General features: G+C 41.7%; 1 protein-coding gene across 3 annotated transcripts in view; it reads right to left on the reverse strand.

The window, feature by feature from the left end:
- Window positions 1-2,585: 2,585 nt before the first annotated feature.
- Window positions 2,586-15,332, reverse strand: part of SLC38A6 (solute carrier family 38 member 6) — a 37,987-nt gene continuing 25,240 nt past the window's right edge. For all 3 annotated transcript variants that reach the window (XM_052696264.1, XM_052696263.1, XM_052696262.1), the window contains 6 exons: window positions 14,116-14,195; window positions 13,342-13,442; window positions 10,510-10,634; window positions 9,556-9,700; window positions 9,353-9,447; window positions 2,586-8,149 (listed from right to left, as the gene is read on the reverse strand). In XM_052696264.1, coding sequence (XP_052552224.1) covers window positions 8,069-8,149; window positions 9,353-9,447; window positions 9,556-9,700; window positions 10,510-10,634; window positions 13,342-13,442; window positions 14,116-14,195 — 627 coding nt within the window. In that variant the 3' untranslated portion in view covers window positions 2,586-8,068. The remainder of the gene's footprint in view (window positions 8,150-9,352; window positions 9,448-9,555; window positions 9,701-10,509; window positions 10,635-13,341; window positions 13,443-14,115; window positions 14,196-15,332) is intronic.

Below are 15,332 nucleotides of genomic sequence, written 5' to 3' on the forward strand. Positions count from 1 at the left end.
AACAGGTATGAAGTCTGTGCTGTAGGGGCCCACTGATGCACTCAGAGATCAATACATTTCACTGCAGAGACAAAGGATTCATTTTGTCAGTTTGGTGCCTCCAGCATCAACATCCTTGGGAGGAATGAAAAGCTGCCAGCAGGGCAGGCTGAAAAACAAAGCAAACAAGATACATGATTGGAGAGCCCATCCATCTCCTTGCCCTCACTGGCTCATCATTCAAAAGCAAATGAAGCTATGGAACTACGGCATCACCAAACGCAAGCATGGAAACCCTGAGTCAGCCCCACACTGTGCGTGTGGTTTCACAGCGATGCACTGAACACACCTTTGCTTTGCTTTGCTATGACTAAAGTCTGCTCTACAACCACAAAAGAAGAATTTTTGTTTTCGAAGATGCAATTTTGTCTACTGGCACAAGCTTACAGCCTAAAGCTTCTACATGGATACCAGGTGTAGATACCTCATACTGTGCCACTCATGAATATGAGAGCAGATACTTGAATTGAGCGGAGACATTTGCACCTTGGGGAGCTGCCCTGACTGCTCATGCCCCTCACAGCCCTGAAGCTGTTGCTCATCCCCACTATAAATAAATATCCCCCCAGCCCTCCTCACCCCCCAATCCCCGGTGGGGCACCAGCTGCTTCACCCCCAGCAGGACATCAGGCCCTGAGCCCTGGGACATCCCAGCTGGCTCTCCCAGAGGCACCGGCAGATTAGCAGCTCTATTTTTCAAGCTGCCCCTCTAGCTTTCATTCAGTTTGCAGGAATTCCAGGCAAGTTGGCAGGGCAAGCAGGTCTATATATAAACCCCAGTGGCCATTTCGTCAAGCAAAGCGTGATGAGCAAATGGCCTCAGTACCTGGAATGCAGCTTTGTGCAACTGACAGGTCAGCAAAGCAGCTGATATCTCTCCTCGCAGCACAATGGGGATAGCACAGATTCCATCAGCACTATTTTTTTCCTAACCTGCTGTGCACTAAGAAATTTATTCTAGGAACATTAGGGAGCAGGGGGGTAAAAATAGACTTGCAGGTTCAGCAAATGGCTCTCTCTACTCCTTGCACTTCAACTTTTTTTGCAGAGAATGGATGCAGAAAGTCATGCTGAGCTCTGTGTTCAGCAGTTCCAGGGAAGGACACAGCTGCTCTGCAGGTTCCCAGCAGCCTGGGCACTTCTGTGGTTGCGATTCAAAGATGGGTTTCAAAGACGAGGAATTTCACTCTGTGAAATATCAACCTCTGGAATATTAAATTTTGCAGAAGCACTGCAGCTCAGATACTTTCTAACAACCTCATTTCAGCAAATGGCTTCTAGAGAGCGCTTCCATCAGCACGCCCTACCAGCTGGGGAAACGCCACCTAATGCCCTGCTTCTGGATCAGGCATGAAACGAAAGGACAGAGGACAGAGCCAAACTGAGTAGGACAGAGGACAGCAGGGCCTGAGGTTTTTCTGGCTCTTGGCTCCGGCCCTGCAGGATCTGAGCCCTGCAAACTACATCCAGGATCCCTCCACCATCCCCACGTGTAGAACCATAGAATCACAAAGGTTGGAAAAGACCACTAAGATCATCTAGTCCAAGTGTCAACCCATCCTTGCCGTGTCCACCACATGTGAAAATCCCAATATCAAACGCAACTACCTGGGAGGGAGGCTCCAGCATGGACCCAGTCTCCAAATTTCCCCACTCTCCTCTGGCTAAATCCTTCATTTGCTACATGACAAAATGGAGCCCTAATTTCCACACTGGTCTCCAGAAAAGTAGTTCAACAACCCGGGCCAATCAGACTCCCATAGATCATATAAATCTAGTGCCTTTGAATATTACATCATGCCAGAAAACTGAAATGCAAGTCAGATGGTTAAGGCATTACTGTGAAGACTCAACAATGCAAACCTCCCCAAAATGTTTGCTGCGCTGACAATAGGAGTGTGACATCATGTGCAAACAGGCCTTAAATCTAAACCAGGTGCAGCGAGCTGCCTGGCTTCCCAGGGCTGCTGCGTGAACCACGAGCCTGCAAGTGGCAATGCTGGAGGCAAGAGGAAGGCCAAGCCGGGACAGAACTCATTCAGCAGCACCAGCAAGTATGAGCAGCTGCCGCAGGGCAGCACCAAATTCTGCATCACATATGAAAAATGCAGCTGTGGGGCCATTTGTACCAATTCTAGCTGGGGGGAATTTTATAAATGAGATACAAATTTGCTGATGCTCGTTTCCATGCAATGAGCACGCTTCCATTCTTCTACCTCTGTTATCAAGTCCGTAGCAGAGTAATGAGGTTGGTCCATATAACTGCCCTGTTCAGGACTGCCTCATACTGAGGGGTTTAGGGGTGCGTAACACAAAGGTTGGCAGCCAGGACAGCTGTCAGGGAGCACAGTAGGCCCTTCCCTTCCATGATGCTGTGGTTCCCAGTTTCCTCAAGCAGTCATCCACCTTTCCTTGGCCATGGAGATGCTACAGCCTGAGCTGGGGTAACAGCAACAAATTTGCACTTCTGGAACCGACAGCAGAGCGCAGCGTCGGCTTCACTTTGCTTTCCACACTATGCACAGGAAGCAAAGATGAGCAGCAAATGAGTTATGCAAACACTGTTCTTTATTTTCTGTTTTTCTTGGAACACGCCGCGGCTGCTCCATTGAAATCTGTGGGAGGAAGAACTCGAAACAGGAAATGCATGGCACACAGATCAGATGTTCACGAGGTATTTTTTACATACAGATGGCTTCTTTTAAAAAAGAAAACTTCAATTCCACATTAAGCACAGTTGAATGATCACTTTTGAAACACAAATACTAAAAACATCACCACAAACTGTAAAAATTAGGCAGCTCTTTTTCAGCAGTGGAAACTGTCTCTCAGTGGCAGTCATTGGGAAGTAGATGTGTCCCAAAGCTCCATGGAATGCAGAACAACTATAATGAATGCTTTCAACATCAAAGGCAATGTAAAACAATGATTCTGTGTTAAGTGTTAAATCTAATTAGGAGAGGAGTTCTACAGCAATCGATGTTATTGTAACTCCTGGATTGACCTAAAGCTGAAGCTTTAATTAGAGTGCATTAGGATGCCCACTACTGAGCTAACATTAATCTTCATTTCTGCACGTAGGGACAGTTGGAAACAACGTGATTAATTTTCATGTCTTTGCAGGGATGCATTGGTACAATGTCCATCTCCTCCTACTGTTTATAGGAAGCAAAATAAAGAAACCAGGCTGCTGAATTTGCAGAATACCAAATTCAGAACCTCACTCTGGCTCTGTAAGAGCATTGGAGCCAGCTCAACACACCTGTGTTCAAGGTGAAATAATCACTTGTATCCAGAACAGGCACAGCTCTGTCCTCACATGTTGTGTGCCTTGCTGAATCTGCATGATGATGCTAATGAAAATTGCCATATTCCATAGAGATAATCCTAAAAATTAATTTTATGAAATTATTTTTAAAAAGATTGGCCATTTTGGATCAGGCTCACCCAGGTCAATAACCTGCTCTACTGCTGCCCAATGGAGGTACACACAGGCAGATGGCTCCTCCGAGTCCTCTCAGCCTCCACGAACTGCTGGGTCCAGAGCACTGATTTCCAGATCCTTACCACGAGGACCGTTTGTGCACAGTCAGAAATACAGCAATAAAGAACAAGCCTGCATCCTCTCCCATGCGAACAACAAGTTTACAAGCAGGGTGGGATGTAACATCTGCCCTAACAGCTCAAGCACAGAGATCCTGTTGCACCGTTGTGCCTCCGTGCTCAGGGGAAGGTGAAGAGAGGGGCAGAGAGGAGAGGATGGTATCACAGAGGTTCAGTTTACACTGCACAGGGACATGAGAGAACTTTAAACAAACTGCAGTGAAAGTCAGTATTGAGATGCCTAAAAAGAAGGGAATAAACAGTGAGCACTGAGCACAATGCACACGCAGGCTGCAAGCACTCTGTGTGCAGTGCTCCCTTCTGCAATGCTGCTTATAAGAGACACCACCAGCCCAGCTAAACACAGTGCATCTGAAACCTGAGCAGCCTTTACATGGGCACAGAATGGAAACAGGAGAACGAGAGAAAACAAATCAAAGGCTACTGACTCATTTTCATCTCTCACATTGTTCTCCTCGTGCAGCTGGGGAAAGGCAACCTTTCCAAGCCAGGTCAGAAATGCTAAGGGATCCTTCTAGCCGAGGCTTCAGAAAATAGAAAGGTATACACATAATAAAGCAGAACCACTGAAATGCACCAATTTGGAAATATAACAACAACAAAAAAAATCTGTATACAAGTTTAAAGAAAAATATATTTAAAAGCGTGTGAGAGTGGAGCTCAACAGAACTCATGTTTGTGTACTGCTGTAGTGAAACCCTTACAGGACATAATGCACAAACAGTCTGGGGAAGACTGAGACTAAAAACAGTGTCCTTACTCTGTTTCTGAATTGTGGAAAACGAATGCACCTTTTCCTAAATTTAGCAGCAATAGTTCTCTCCTTCTGCCCCTCTCCTCAGGTTTTAAGTTACGCATCATAGGACCCCCTTAAAAGCAGCAGCATTTCTCTTTTGCAAACGGAAGATAACAGCGTTCTGCAAACCGGTGTGCTCCCATCCCTTCTGCACCACAGCCAAAATGTAATAATAGAGCTCCAGCAGAGGTGCGAATTGCTTCCCTTCATCCTCACGGAACATTAACTTCACACACTGGTATTCATCAGCCCAATGCTACCTACCAGGGCAGTCAGTTAACAGCCTGGCTCACGTACCCAGAGCTTAAAACCAACAATGCAGTAATTTCCATAGCATTACAGGAATCAGCTGTAAAACCGACGCCTTGTTTCAAGCATTTTCTCAGCCCCATCTTTTAACATGATGCACACAAACCCAACTGTGCAGACATAGGGGATTGCAGGGCAGGGCAGACTCAGTTTTTTTCTCTGGGAGAAACAAAGAGCAAAAGCTCAGCAGAATCTTGCCAACTTTCTGTACCTTCACAGATGATGTAAATCTTCCACATTAAGTCCTGCTGTTCAGAGTTTAAAATAAAGTGCCTGCAATGATGTCTTACAACTACTATTCAATAGTAAGCTGCAAGACCGTGATATATGAGAAATGGTTTTCATAAAACCTCACAATTCTAAGAAATATTCTTCCTAATTTCTAGCATCTTACAAAATATATCTACAGTTCACTGATGTGAATGTAAGGTCTCCTGTTTTCCTAAGTTTTGGTTCAGTTAGAAAATCATTTCCTGATCTGCAGCTATCATTGATTTCTCAAGGTACACTTCATATGAAATAGATACTCAGGTTTTTGCAGTGCTGCCAGAGATGCTCTGCCTGACAGAATCCCCACAGCCAACAAAGCCTGGGAGCACAAAGCTATCAGAGGGCAGCCACAGGCAGGAGGGGCTACACCTGATTATCAAGAACTGAAAAGGAAGAGTGAACTGCAAGGACAAAGGCAAGATGGACAGCCCCAATCCCTGATATTCACACAGTGCTGAGAAACTGTATGACCAACCCCTTGATCACAGGAGGCCAGACAGCTCTCAAGTTAGAAGCATCCCAAGTGCACAAAGATGGAGAGTGAGGTTTGTGAGAAAAACACTGATCTAATGGCTGCTGTGGCCTTAAAAAGGCAGTCCAACTCCATCCTCCTTCCCTTCCCTGTTTCCAAGAGAGCTCACTTTGTTCAGTTTTTGGCAGATAACTCATCATCTTTCCAGGTTTTCTGCTAGTGAAACTGAGCAGGAGCCACCACTATGCCAGTGCCATAGAAAGAAGCTGAGTGTCTACCCAGGAGTGGACATGCTGTTTCTGGTAGTGACCTCCCCTTGTGTCATGAAACCCCAGGTATAAACTTTGTGATAAAAACACCTGCAATCTTTTTCAGAATACAGTGTACTGACTTATGAAGAATGGGGATCCTAATAAAACTCCTGAATTAGTTCCTATGCCTCATTACTCGAGTCTATTTCTGCATTAAACTCCTAAGCAGAAGAACATTCCTCAGGCAAAAGGATTCCTGAAGCAGTACCAACTGCACACTAACACCACCTGGGTGCCTGCAGGCCATCTATCAAAAAGGAAAAACATCCCAAGAGTTGAGTGATCTGCTGGCACTGAAGTCAGAGAAGGCACAGCTTGCCAGCTCAGGAACAGAGATGGTGGTTCCAACTCTGCTATTTTCTGTTCCTCCCTATTACACTGCATTCAAGCGCATTCTCTCGGGGTTATGTTGAATTTGGCACATCTTTTTCTGGAGAGCCCAGTGCTCCCTGCAGCCACTGGCACAGGTAGCCACGCTTTCCCAAGGCAGTCAGCTTACAAGTGAAGTCCTTCCAAGCTGAAATCAATCTTCAGGTTGCTCTACAGCCACCAGCAGTGAGGAGCTCAGTTACCAGCTATCGTGACAACATTAACAAAAATTAAAAATCAATACTTGAAAGACTGAATGCTGCCTCTCCTGCATCATTGGAAAATATGACTGTTTATGCAAGAAGTGTCTTTGGGAACGGCACAGATACAATTTTGCTGTAGCTTTATTGCTCACCTTTAGTTTCTGGCCCCAGTTTTCACAGGAACTTAAGACAGACAGACCTGCTGCTAAGAGGTTAGAAATGTCAGTTTCTAGGGCGTCTTCCGTATCTCAAATGAGAAAACATATGTCAACATATTAACAGAACTGTTTCAACAGGATTTTCTAGCTACAGTCAACTAATTTACTGTTCACCTTACGGACAGAAACATTTCCATAAATGTCATACACTAGCTTCTTTCATGTTACACAAATGAATTAATTTACTATGTTTCATTTGTATTTCATTCCAATTCTCAGATGTAAAAGTGCTAAGCTAAATTAAAAGAAATACTGCATCTGGAAATAATGAAGAACTTTCCCACTCTCTAAATCTTGCTGTTCGAGTCTGAGGTCTGATTTCTGAACTTTACATAAGGCATTTCTGCGGAGGCTTAACTTCTTCAGGGTATAAAGTCTCTCAAGAGATTAGGCTATTCCAAAGACATCAGACTCCATCTGATAGTAGCAAATTTAAGGAAGCTTACCATGATATTAGCAGAATGAAAGCAGTGGCTGATATGAGGGACTTCTGTGGTGGGCACCCCATACCATATGTAACAAAGCCCAGCTGGTGTTGAAAACTGCATTCACGATTCATTTAGACAGAAAAAAATTGCAATTACAAAAGAGTGTGTGAATGTTTCGAGATTTGGGGTAAAATCAAGGTTCCATAAACATAAAATCTCCTTTGCCTTTAGGACAGCAGAATGCCACCTTTCAAGTCCAAATGTACAGCAGTACATAAAACACAGATACGTTCTACTTCAAATAGGAAACAATGGTAGAAATGGGAGTGAGAGAGAAAAAGAAAAGTCTTCTGCTGGCAGGAATACTGAGGTAATTTGAATAATACTGAATTAACTGAAAGTGATCAATTATTAACTATAAACAGAATCACAAACGCTGCAAGAACTTATTATGCTGGATGGGCAAAAGCTGCTCATTTAAAAATTACTTCAACATGATTCAAGTACACAGGAGGTATAAAACAAGAATACAGTTCTCATGATGTGCCCATTAAACTGGACTAAGATGGCTGGCCTCTGAATATGTATTAGGATAAATTAGGGTAAACGCTTGGAATCAGTCAGTTCCTAATATCAACTGGCTGAACTTTTGGAAATCATAAAGCAACAGCAGTCTTCTAAGCAGTCTGCAGTCTGCTAAGATAATATGTTATATGCACATCACAACTGATTTAAAATCCACCTCATTCTCTTTAAAAGAAAAGCTGTCTCAAGGTTCTGCATTCATTCACCACGTGCACCAAACCATCTTTGTGTAGCAGGAATTATCAAGAGATCTTTGTACCTGCCACAAGAGCATCATTAAGAAGTAGTATTTTAGACTCAAGAGTAATGAAGGAACATCACCAACAGGCTGAAAAAGTGTTATTTCTTCTGCAGATGGTTGCTGTCAGTGCTTTCTGTAGGCTGTCTGTATCTCTGGGTCTTGCTGTCCTCCTGAAGCCCACTTTGGAAAGTAACCACATGGCATCACTGATTAATCCAATTGAGGATTATCAGAATTAAACTGAGCAGACCAACACAAACACCAAAAATAAGCAATGCACATGCCTGTGAAGAAAGAAGGAAAAAATCTGTATCACTGAAAATAAAAAAAAACTGTGTAAGAACAGGTTTAAACAGTGTGTTTTAAAACAGTCTTTCATGCTGCAAATTAGTCTTCAAACACAAGGTGTCTGCTTAGAATGAAATGAAACCAAGTCTGCTCAAGGATAGTTTCAATGGGCACTCTCACAATGGTTTGGTTCACTTGCACTGTTCCCCTGAGAACTGTACAGATCTGCTTGAATAAACACAACTGCAAATGAATGAAGGAAATTAATTTGTATTTTATTCAAAATGGTTGAAAGACCATCATCACTGGATTTTCTTTCAGGTTCCCTGTTTCATCAACATGAGAGCAGTCCTACGAGTCATAGCAATGGCAGATGGTCACAGCATAGGCACTCTGTCACCATTTTTAGGACGAGAGGTGATACCTTTTAGTTGTAGCAGGGAAGATTCAGTTTGGATATTAGGAAAAATTCCTTCTCAGCAAGAGTGGTGATGCAGGGGCACAGCTGCCCAGGAAGTGGTGGGGTCACCATCCTGGAGGTGTTCAAGAACTACAGAGATGTGGCACTGAGGGATGTGGGCAGTGGGCATGGTGGGGGTGGGTTGGGGTTTGACTTGGGCATCTTAGTGGTCCTTTCCAACCTGGATGCCATGATTTGAGACGCTGCCATGACATTGGGCTGAGCAGTGGCTAAAAAGAAGACAAGCACAGCTGCAGTGCAAAAAGCAGGCTGCTGCACAAATTCCAATTAGAACTCAACCAAATGTGCCAAAAGAGAAACCATAAAAGAAAAAAAACAACATGGTTTTGAGGAGGCTTAAATAGAAAACAAGCATAAACACTGTTTCACTTAAACACAGTTTGGCTTTGTTCCAGCTGCCCAAACAACATCAGAGTAATGCGTAAAAACCGCGGAGAAACTGGATTAAAAATCGACATCTGAAAACTATAGAGAAAAGCATGTATTCAGATCAACAGACCAGAATACAGACACTCTGCTATTCGGAGAGGTCTTGTAAAAAAGGAGTTTCAGACACAGCAGAGCTAACGTGAACAATAAAAGCAAACGCTCACAGATTTTGTGAACTGCATTGCAAACTGGAACTTTGCCCATTTGATTACGTTCTCTCCAGTGCATTAAAATGTATCTAAAACGAGCCTCTTTAAATGCAATTAGTACATGCACAGAAAAAGCATACCCCGAGTTTGTGTGGTGACAGAAAGTCCTCTCTGCTGAGCTTAAGATAAAACAGACCAGGATACACAAAAAGCAAACATGTCGATGTGGTTGAACCTATAAGAACCAGAAAGTAAGACTTCACTCAGAGCACGATTGGAACACAGTGGCTCAGTGCAATTCTGAACTGCTCAAAGATAACAATAAAAACCCACAACAACTTACCAACGACTCCGAATACATTTTTAATGTCTGGCACATACAGCGCAAACAAAACAATGACTGTATTCAGAACTAAAGTGACAAGGATGTGGCCAATCCAAGACATGGGAAGGTGAGAGAAAAACACCATCAATACAGCCTTCCTCGCCTACATTAAATGAAAAGGAACACAGAATGGGTAAATGAACACAGGTACTTCTTTTTTAATCTTATTCAAATTCACAAATGGGTATAAAGAATTTTACCATACGAGATGCAAAAGAACATTGTAACTCAAAATGCAAAAATCATTTAATAATAGTTAAATTACGTCTTTTTCTCTCCGTAGCATGGAATTAACTTCAAAATTGAAGCACTATCACGTGGCCATTGGTCCTGAGAACAATTCCTGCTGGGACAAGTAAAGGTTTGGGGTCCAATAGTGTGCTGCCAACTGGTATGTAACCCAGGGTGCTTACCTAGACATAGTTTTGACTATTGTTTTTGGTTTATTTTTCATAACTGAATGAATTCTCTCAAATCTACCATGGTATTGATAAGCTAAAGCAGTATTCTTGCAGTGAAATAAGTCAATATGTGTTTTCAATTTACGATGAAATTGAGTTTTCAAGTATAAGTGTGTTTGTGTGTGTGTGTGCGTGCAGAAAGGAAAACCTAAGTCAGCAAAACTCAATTTAGGAGAAAAAAAAATCAAACTAAATAAACTTCAGGAGTTCTGAATTCTCTAAATTAAAAACAATGCTGTGGGCTAGTTTTAATCTGAAGTCTGTCTCTAGAGCACAAATTAGCTTAGCGGCTCGTTGTTATTTTGGAGCTCTCATGGAACACATGCAAATCTGTGGTCTTTGATCAATCACTTGACAAGTGAATAAGATACACAGGACTAGATGTGTCTCAGATATTACAGCCTGCAAAGCATTAGTGTTAGCATTGCTTATGCCAGAGAGGAGTACTTACTGGGAAGTGGATTAGAGGGACTGTCAGGAGCACGGAGAACAGTATGGCCAGTTTAACAGTCATGATGACAGTATCATGTGGCAGGTAACTGCTGTAACCTCGCAGCAATTCAGAGTCCACTTTGTCTGAAAAGCAGAAAAAGGAATTCTCCTCTAAATCATTTGAGAACTAACGTGAAGTAACGAGCAACATGTATGAAGCTTACATTCAAATGGACCGATCTGCTTGTGAGTACTGCACAGCGGAGGGGACTGTCTATAAACCCTGCTGATAAACCAGCTCAAACTGATCTGCAACCTAGAGAAAACAGAAAACAATCTGTGCAAGAGGCAAGGTGCTGTAGAGACTCTGCTGAACTAAAAGCCATCTAACTGAAGATGAAGGAAATATGGAAAAGGAAGGTTTAAAAAGAAAGCAATTCCAAGCTTGCAGATACCTGTTCTGAAACTTTCAATCCATTCACTAGAAAGGTAATTTTTAATCTTATCTGAATTTTACTATGTTTGTTAGACTTAAAATAAAAGACAAGTATTAGTGGCCTGAAGGGATGAGCAAACAGCAGAAGTAAAACCTAGAAAACTGCTGAAAATATCTCCAATAACTGAAGAAAACATACATCTGTCAGTATGCATAAGCCTTAGACAATTCCTATAGGAGTATTTTAAACAGATAACAAAAAGCACTATTCACAAATTAAAACGCAGGTTTAATTAAAGTCAGGATGACTGGATTGACTGAACCTTGACAAAAGCTCTGAAACTTAAGAAGGGGCTTCACTAATGAACAAAGAAAATACATCTGGGCTGCTTAAGCTTTCTATCACAACTCTCTAGCAGTGCTGTAAGCAGCACCACTACTGCACTGAGCAAGTCAGAGTTCTGGAAGTGGTCTGTCTGCTCCTCCCACTCCGAGTGCTTTGTTGGGCTTCAGAACAGACCAAATTTCCACCCAAGTGCAGGCGCTGCATTGAGTTTCAAATTCACAGAAAACAGTACAAAACTTCTGAGCCACAGAACGATGAAATACGACTCATTTCAAAGAAGGAACTCCTTCTTTGCTTTCAATTTAAAATAAAATGTTTTACATTTTCCTGGACTGGTATTTTAGGAACAGAAAACAGATTCCCCCTATTTAAAGAACTAAGTTAATTAAACAAGACAACCAAAAAGTTAAAAAAGGAGCAGAAGCGTGGAAGGGAAAAATGTAATCTCTTGCAGACATTCACTGTTGTTTCTGATGTTTTGGGCTCTTAAGAATTACTGAAAGAAATCATGCTTGCAGAAAACCAGAAATATTCAGTGACACAAACTAATAGACTGCAGTCAAAAGGCTTTGCCTCAAAGAAATGATGCAGTGAAGGCAATCGGAACTGGGTCAGTTTCTATGAAGTATTGTATTTTATTTTTGCTGAGATGTGACCTGGGGACAGATGGTTATCCCAGAGTGACTGCTGAATCTCTCACAGTGATGCTTCAAGTTTGAATTCCCTACAAAGTCACGTGGAAACAGCAACAACAATATATGCTACTAGGAGCTTCAAGACTCCCCACTTAATATTTCAAAGGATTCCGTGCCAAGGGAATGCTTTCTGAAGTTATGGTCAGACATACAGTAATGCTTGGGAAACAAGGTGCAAAATTCCTCTCAAATTTGCAATTTTTAGCTGCTAAAAGCCAAATTCTTGCTGTATACTGTAGTAACATTACTGTAGTGTTGTTGTCTTAAAAGAGGTACTCGCCTACTTCTGCCAAAATTATGATGGACCTTTTAAAAAACAAGAGCCACTATGTAGGTAAGAGTTGTGACATCTGAGTGTTGGTAAAATGCAATACCACCCCTCACTTACGTGTGAACTCAACTGAAAAACTGCACCCAAATGTACTGAAGTGCAGCTGTAACACTGGTAGTGCAGCACGTTGTCATGTCAGCTCCAGAGCAAATGGAACTGGAAGGTAACCAGGGAACTGGTCAGGGCAGTTTTATATCCCACTCTTCTGTTTGGAAAATGAAAAGGCATATTCTTCAAGTGCCGTGTTGACGATATCTCTAAGAAATGTGCTTTTCTTGGTTCATTATGTGCATCAAACAGACACCATTTCTGACTCAGGAAATGCACACAAGGCAATTTACTGAAGATAGGAAGCATGTGCTGGGAAGCTTTGAGCTCTACATTTTTAATTTCTTTCCTAGCTTTTTGTCCCTGCCCTCTGCTGAAGCCAAGACACAAAATTAGATTGCTCCTTCATCTGTTTCAGACCTTCTAAGTTTCTTGTTGTCAGTTAATTCTTTTCTGTGTTTACCTTACACATCAAAAAAAAAAACATAATGAAAAATTCATTTTGTGTAATCCTTTAAAATAAAGCTTTATGTTAGGAAAGGAACAAATCTTTCAGCAGATTTCTAGTGAAACAGATAGTGCTAGTTCTGATAAATTTGTAAAAAGCCCAGAAGCAAAACAAGGAAGCAATACATGCTTTGTTCCCAAGCTGTATCAGACAGGACAAGCATGCCTGCAAAAATTCACGTCTCCCCAGCATTAGGGCTAGCTTGTCATGGGTCACATTCATATCTTGCGTGCAGAGCATCTCTGAGCATAAACCCTGCAATTACAGAATTACAGAATCACAGAATTACAGAATTGTAGGGGTTGGAAGGGACCTCCAGAGATCATCGAGTCCAACTGCAACACTTTGCAAGATTCTCCATGGGACTAAGATCTATGAGCATCCCAGTGTATTGATAATGCATAAGCAAGCCCGAAGTACTGAAGACAACGCATGCATCATTTACTATTACACTGCATTCTAGAGAATACTTCAAAAATATACTCACCATAAAACGTCAGATACCCAAACAAAGCAGACATGAAGTAAATTATGAAACTCAGGCCAATTCCTGTGACAGCTACATTCTGCATTCTACTTTTGGATGGACTGAAAAAAGAAAAAAAATATAATGAAGTGTTGATTCATCTATCCATGGTCCATCTATGGACCATTCAACACAACGTAAGATACATTATTAGAAAACATAGCAGCCTGCCATTTATGAGAAAGCAATCTCGTAATTTAGGGGCACGCAGTATTTGCTGAAGATTGTGCTCTCAGTAACATGGTTCTTTTTAAAGTACTTTTTATCTCGTGGTGAAGATTCACTTGTCACAGCCATCTAGCACCATCCCCACTGGAAAGGAATTCTGACATGCCTGTCAGTGAGATTTATTTGTACATTTATTTGATTTTTAATAAAATAAAAATAGCAGTTTATACAGGATCTGGGCCAAAAAAAACCCACTGAATCTAGTGAAATACAGATAACAAAGAAAAAAAAACTACCGAGCACCTTAGTAAATGACCTTGTTTCCCTAGATGGCCAAGACAATGTACTGACATTGCTGACAGAACCACATTTGCTATTTTTTTCTCCAGTTAAAGAAGATAAGCTAATTACAGATTAGAACTGTACATTTCCAAAAAACACGAAGGTGATTGAGGCTGCAGTGTTTGATGGCATTAACTTGAAAATATGACTCTCAATATTAATTTAGGAAAACAGAACAGAATGCTCCCATTATACCTGAATATTGCACGTGTTCTCATACATTACCTTTGGAGCTCACAGTAAATCGGTAAGACTGAGGTATGGCAGAGAAAAGAGAAGGCCATGGTTGGTATTGCATAAGCACTCTAAAATAGAAGATAAACACCCCGTAAGTTGTTTGTTATTACAGATGGGTGGGAAATTATCTGGAGGAATTCAGTGCAAGCCTTGAAAGACGTTGGAAATCATTCAATTTAATGCTTCCAGAGAAATCTCTATAACACAGAACGGTGCCTCCGAGTCGTTACATAGAACTGGATCTCATAGTCAATGAGCTAACAACTGAGAAGACAAGTAATTAAGTAAAAAGAGTAGGAATTTCCCCAAGGCTGGTGTATCGTCCACAAAATTCTCTAAGCCTTTTTAGCTACCTGTCAAATTACTGTCTCCCTTACCCTGACTTCCCTATTTTCTCACTACTTCTTAAATACTTGGATACAGTTCCCAGAAAACATAACGCGCTTTATCATCTCACGTTTTAAGACAGTTACTGGGATTGTACCAAACACAATTAGTGGTGGTATATTATTTCAAAAACTTACATTAGAAGAGATGAATCATCTAGTATAGCCTGCTTCAATTGCCAAGTGGAATAAGCTAAACTACAACGAGGCCCATACTGGTAAAAATCTGCCACTTCCAATTGATAACATTGAAAAAGGCAAAATGCAATAGAGACGAGTTCCAAAATACTACAAAGCACTAAGGCTGGACAAAAAGCTGGATCCTCGTGCTGCTTGATTCTGGCCAAAGCAAAATTTCTTCTTTGATCTGCATTTAACATTTGTCTGATGTTTGGGTGGTTTTTTTGGGTTAGAGCGTTAGATTTTGTTCTTTCAGACAAATGGTACCAACCGTGGTCCATTTGAATTCCAATATGCTACAGACCTATCTCAAACCTCTTCCTCTTTTTTTCCCCATTCTCTTTACCCCAAAGCAACCAGAGCTGTACATGAAGCTCCCCTCCAGCAAGCCTTGTTGGGTGATGATGTAATTTAAAAGCACATTAATTAACAAATACCAGAGCTGACATCCAATGAAATGCATAAGATTGCACTAGGACTGAAGAATTAGCTCCAGATAAGAAAAAATGAAACTTATATCCAGGCAGATTCAGAAACATGTTCTTTAAGGATCTAAATGAATGCGTACAGTCAAGCAGCACTGCATTCCAGCTAAGGGCACAGATAGTGCCCAGATCCAACTGCATCCTGAGGCTGAGC

Source organism: Tympanuchus pallidicinctus, unplaced genomic scaffold, assembly GCF_026119805.1.
Source record: "Tympanuchus pallidicinctus isolate F22 unplaced genomic scaffold, pur_lepc_1.0 scaffold3, whole genome shotgun sequence".
In the NCBI taxonomy this organism is placed as follows: Eukaryota; Metazoa; Chordata; class Aves; order Galliformes; family Phasianidae; genus Tympanuchus; species Tympanuchus pallidicinctus.